The following is a 5,746-nucleotide window of genomic DNA, read 5'->3' as shown; positions in this document are numbered from 1 at the left end:
ATTTGCTGGTAAATTTACCCGAATAAATCAGTCGTAATATTTCAATGCTCTACGATTGCTTAGATAACGCAGAGTGCTTACAATACTTGGTTTATTTTGCTTCCGAATTGAGTCACTTTTTTGAGATTATAGAAACAACTACATGATGAGTCAACAAGAAGAAGCAGCTATGCAGTCTGCTGTTTAACATTATTTGTTTAACAAATCAATGCTATGAAATGTTCGATCTATACCAAATGATCTACATATTTTTTTCCGGGGTGAGACTTTCATTTGTTTCTCTCCAAGGACTAGGTGTTTGCTTATCAGTAAGATATTTATTTAGGTAGAAAAAAGGGGGACAATAATTCATTGACAGGTCATTAGAAATCCAATCTTTCTAATTACAAACATGTGTTACACAGTTTTTAGACCTTAAAGTTTTATGCAATATTTTTAACTGATAAAAGGTAAATTTGGTTAACACATTTCTTGATTATATGTTTTTATAATGTATAAAAAAACCAATCTGTATCTTCAAACAAGGTGAACATATGAGGCTACTATACAACTTACATATGAGTAATGTACATTTGACGTCAGTATTTAAATGCCCTCACTAAAAATAGTATTTGAATTTTCATATAGGTATAGGGTATATCATAGTCTATTTTAAGCTATTACAGGTACATTATAATTCTATTTATATATATAACCGATGAGAAATCTCTATTTGGTATTGTTTGATAATAATGACTAAGAGTAAATACAAGCTTACAAACGTTTTTCTACTAATTCAATCCGAGTTCTTGGAAAAAGTCTTCCATTGGTATAAATAGGACTAATTTTTAAAATTGTTATCAGAGTAAAATTGGACACGAGAGATTTTGCAAAGATACATAAACAAGTAAGTTAATTGATAATAGTATATGCCTGCGCTAATATGCATTAAACAACTTAGGTTAAAAAAAATAGGGACGAAAGAAGCAAATCTGAATAACGAACTTAGTCTATCGCATATTTGCATTTGCAGATATCACTAGAAATAAAAGACAAAATGAGTTTCAACGAAGACATCACTGCAGTTATAATTGACAACGGTTCCGGAATGGTTAAAGGAGGTTTTGCCGGAGATGATGCTCCAAGAGCCGTGTTCCCTGCAGTTACTGGACGACCAAGATATCAAGTAAGCGTCTGTTATTCTAAATGCCTATCATATATTTGATTTACGCTTTATAAAGCTAAACATGAATTACAGTATATAAAGTTTACTATATTAGTATGAAATATGCTTTATATTTCCTTTATATTTCCGTTAATGATATATATCACAATTCAAGCAATCGCTGAAATGCCATAAAGTTTTTTTTCTAACATGCGATTCCTTATTGATAACTTGAATGTGTTGCTCATTCTGTATATATACACTAAATCATAATAATTGATTGATTGTGTGTTGTTGTTTATTCGTGTGCGCTGAAAACTATCTATGCATATTCAGTAAGAAAATAAGATAACTATAACTCATATAATTGGATTCTGTAAAGTATATATCTATTGAGATTAAATACCGGCACGAAAATTAGCATAACATATATGTTGGATATTGGACATATATTCATTGCATTACAATAGTCACTCTGTTGACCATTTTAGGAGTTGTAGCAAGGTTTCTTTACTAGCATGCAAGCCAAGAAGTTTTCTTTTATGAGACAGTCCCCTATTTTTACAGGACTTGACTGTGTATTTATGTATATTTTTCACAGGTATACGGACGCCATTTTTTATACCATAGTTTTTACCGCCAGACGCCATTTTTTATATATTTTTTTTAATCTTTCAGATGGTAATGGCGGGAATGGGAGGAAAAGACTGTTATGTTGGGGATGAGGCCCAAAGTAAACGAGGTATACTGTCTATGAAATATCCAATCGAACATGGAATAGTGACTAATTGGGATGACATGGAAAAGATCTGGCATCATACGTTCTATAACGAACTGAGAGTGGCACCCGAAGAACATCCGGTTATGTTGACAGAAGCACCGATGAATCCGAAAGCAAACAGGGAGCGAATGACACAGGTAAAATGCGTTCGTTTTTCCTAATGCACGTCATGGAAAACACTTTCCCCCTCGAGACGAAAAGATAAGACCCCTTTCCAAACAAACAAAAATGGTTCCTTATGTAGAAATGTTTATGAAATATTTGCAAGATTCACAGATTAAAAACGAGAAATGTAACCCTTTTTGTGCAAAATGAAAATAACTCTTTCCTAATATTTGGGGAAAGGTCTTAAACTGAAATATTCAAGTTACATGTAGCTATAAGGCATAATGTTTAAGAGTTTTGCTAGCCTTGTTTTTCTAAATGATACTTTAACATTTTGATGGAATGAACCAATCATACGGGGGGGGGGGGGGGGGGGAGGGGGGAATAGTTGGACAATGTTCATGTTTGTTTTCACGATAGCTATCTTACATTAGATATTTTCAGAAACAAAACGTAAATATATATTGTCGCCTAATTATCTTTTTGATATTATTGCTAAAAAAAAATAATGATTGATCATTTTTAATTCCAGACAATGTTTGAGACTTTCAACACACCAGCATTTTACGTCGGTATCCAGGCTGTTTTATCCCTGTATGCATCAGGACGAACAACAGGAATCGTGTTTGATGCAGGAGATGGAGTTTCTCATGTTGTTCCTATATATGAAGGTAAACACATTACAAATATATTGTATTATTTAAGGATTTTTGCGATACTAACATGTACCACGAAAAGACAGTCCTTAATTGTTAAATGCTAGATGGACTTTCTAAATGTTATTTTTTTTAATTTCATACTCATATCATATTATACATGATTTGTTTATAAAACAAATAATTGAAGCCGTATTTTGCAATTTCTAAACTTATATTGTTAAGACGCCTTCTTTTCAAAAGTTAAATTCTTTGTATTAGGTCTTTTAGATTGTTTTATTAAAAACTTTGTTATAATGATTTGCTGTAAGGGTTTTCAATGAAAATAAAATTGAGAATGGAAATGGGAAATGTGTCAAAGAGATATCAAACCGACCATAGAACATACAACACCAGAAGGTCACCAATAGGTCTTCAATGCAGCGACAAACTCACGCACCAGGAGGCGTCCTTCAGCTGGCCCCTAAACAAAATGTATTGGAATTGTTAAACTTTTTCAGACCATTTGAATATTTATATTATCATTGTATATTAATATTGTTTATACTTTTAGGTTACGCTTTGCCCCATGCAATAAAGAGACTAGATCTCGCCGGACGAGATTTGACAGACTACCTACAGAGAATACTTCTTGAAAGAGGATACAGATTTACCAGTTCTTGTAAGTATAAGTAGTTTTCCCGCTTTTATACATACGGCAATAAAACTTTTAACAGAGCATACATACTATAACACTTTTAACAGAGTATTAAACATTTTTTTAATGTTATGTGCATTTTTTTTTATGTTGTTGTCATAAACATATATGTAAAAGAAGTAACGATTCAACAAGTTAATAATCTGAACAAAAAAAAATAAACAAACAAGAAAAAGTAAAGAAAAAAAAGTCCATTTATTTTCAAAAAAGATAATAGTACCAGACTTGAGATTAATGCATTGATAGTTGTGCATTGTATTTTAGACAACAATCTCGAAATGCACGATGTGTTTACCTTTTATTTTATTTTTACTTTAGCTGAATGGGAAATTGTTCGAGATATAAAAGAAAAGTTGTGCTACGTTGCACTGGATTTCGAAAAAGAACTTGATTCATCTGTCAAATCATCTCAAGTAGAAAAGAGTTACGAGCTACCAGATGGCGGTGTCATTACGGTTGGAAACGAGCGATTCCGGTGTCCGGAAGTCCTGTTTCAGCCATCTTTTACGGGGATGGAGGCTGCTGGTATACATGAGATGTTACATAACTCAATCACTTCAACAGATATTGACATCAGACGAGATCTGTATAATAACATTGTCTTGTCTGGAGGCTCTACAATGTATCCAGGTGAGAATATGTTTTAAACAAAATAAAATTTCGGCCACAAAGTTCATATTCGTTCAATCCGAGATCCGGAAAATTCCACTTAAAATACACACAATCGGCAATCCTCGGCTGAATCCGCTACTCTTTTTCTATCCAGATTAAGGTACGGAATCGGCCGAGTTCTGACGAATGAAAATACATGGTGTTGTATTACGTACATAAAGTAGGGAAGGAAATAGATATGATCTGTGTGCCAGAACTTGATACCAAGTGGCAACGAAACAAAAGAATATTTCACACTGGATTCAATTTTGAATGTGTTAGATTTAGAATAGTGAAATGCACCATTTTGTCTTTTTCAGACAAATACTTCGTGATGATTTGACAAATTAATTTCATTTTAAGAATATGGAGATAAATAAGGGAAGAAACTATCAATTAACAAATAAAAAAGTCACAAATTTGTTGAATGTTACATGATCTATTCAGAATTAAGTGGAAAATTTCAAATAGCATAAACAAACGTGCATACTCATAGCTTTTAAGGATGTTCGCTCCTGTCTCAAAGTAACAAGCTTTTTTGCAAGACTGTAATTAATTGATAATATATATTATAATATATAATGGAACTTAATTTAAAAGTAGAAAAAATGACAGGTTCGAGTCCTTGCTTTTGAAATATAATCGATTGAACATTTTGGTGGGAAATGATTCTCTCTAGATTTTTCATACATTTAACATTGACACTTTTATTCTTTCATAAATAACAAAAAAATAACAAAAAAAAAGATTCTATAAGAGTTTGTAACTGGCCTTTTTAACTATGTGTTATAACATTATAAAAAAAAGTATGAGTTAAATGGCAAAACTGGTTTTGGCACTAAATGGAAAAAACTAGAGGATCCCGAATTTCTAACGAAAAGTCTAAAACAAGAGTAATATTTAAAAAACCAATCATCAAGAATCATTTTCTTTTTATTTCAGGAATTGCAGATAGGCTGAAAAAAGAGTTGGACGCGATCATTCCAAATTCGATGAAAACAAAAATAATTGCTGCCCCTGAACGGAAGTACTCGGTGTGGATTGGAGGATCTATTTTAGGATCACTTGCTACTTTTGGACAAATGTGGATTTCTAAACAGGAATATGACGAATGTGGACCTAGTATTGTTCATAGGAAATGTTTCTGATGTTGATGTAGATATATCTCGACAATATATAGTAACTGTTGTATGTGCAATAATTATAGATTATCGTTGATCATTTCAACGAGATTGATTTTCTCACTTGAGGCGGTACCGCGAAACTGAGAAAAGCAATCGAGTTGAGATGACCCATGATAATCTGTTTGTCGCTTTATTACCTATGACGACGTCAATTTCATGTCAATTTCATTGACAACGCCACGTGCACCCTTAGTTTCTAGCAATAATTTTTCATATCATTCGACTCCGCTGAGAAAGGAAATAATCATTTAGCTAGATCAAATGAAAATTTCGTAAAATAGCGATAGACTATTACGTATTTGACAGATTTGACATATTTGACCATTGGTCTTTCACATTAATAAACGTATTCGCTACTTTTGGACGTGACATGTGGATTTCTAAACAGGAATATGACGAATGTGGACCACGTTATGTTGGTAGAACATTTGTTTATTGTTGACGAAGAGACATCTCGACAATAATATGTGCAATAAAATTGGACCATTGGGCTTTCATGTTAATTAACGTATGTGATATCATTCTCAA

General features: G+C 32.5%; 1 protein-coding gene across 2 annotated transcripts; it reads left to right on the top strand.

Annotated features, from left to right (window-relative positions):
- Positions 1 to 745: 745 nt before the first annotated feature.
- Positions 746 to 5,746, top strand: LOC143042765 (actin, cytoplasmic-like). Of its 2 annotated transcripts, XM_076215223.1 has the most exons (7): positions 746 to 886; positions 1,013 to 1,165; positions 1,823 to 2,062; positions 2,563 to 2,701; positions 3,240 to 3,347; positions 3,702 to 4,013; positions 4,977 to 5,745. In XM_076215223.1, exons 2-7 carry the CDS (start codon positions 1,037 to 1,039, stop codon positions 5,180 to 5,182), a joined length of 1,134 nt encoding a protein of 377 aa, XP_076071338.1. In that variant the 5' UTR covers positions 746 to 886; positions 1,013 to 1,036; the 3' UTR covers positions 5,183 to 5,745. The 2 variants fall into 2 exon arrangements, with proteins under 2 accessions (XP_076071338.1, XP_076071339.1); XM_076215224.1 differs by lacking the exon at positions 746 to 886 and having other exon boundaries at positions 965 to 1,165; positions 4,977 to 5,746.

The sequence above is a fragment of the Mytilus galloprovincialis genome, chromosome 8, assembly GCF_965363235.1.
Source record: "Mytilus galloprovincialis chromosome 8, xbMytGall1.hap1.1, whole genome shotgun sequence".
Taxonomy (NCBI): domain Eukaryota; kingdom Metazoa; phylum Mollusca; class Bivalvia; order Mytilida; family Mytilidae; genus Mytilus; species Mytilus galloprovincialis.
Note: the sequence above shows the minus strand (reverse complement) of the source record. Positions and strands in the feature narration are given on the sequence as shown.

Excerpts from the sequence above, each read along its gene's own strand:
- LOC143042765 (XM_076215224.1), top strand. The coding sequence starts at position 1,037 with ATGAGTTTCAACGAAGACATCACTGCAGTTATAATTGACAACGGTTCC. Across the intron at positions 1,166-1,822 it reads CTGGACGACCAAGATATCAA|ATGGTAATGGCGGGAATGGG; the intron begins GTAAGCGTCTGT and ends TTAATCTTTCAG. Across the intron at positions 2,063-2,562 it reads ACAGGGAGCGAATGACACAG|ACAATGTTTGAGACTTTCAA; the intron begins GTAAAATGCGTT and ends TTTTAATTCCAG.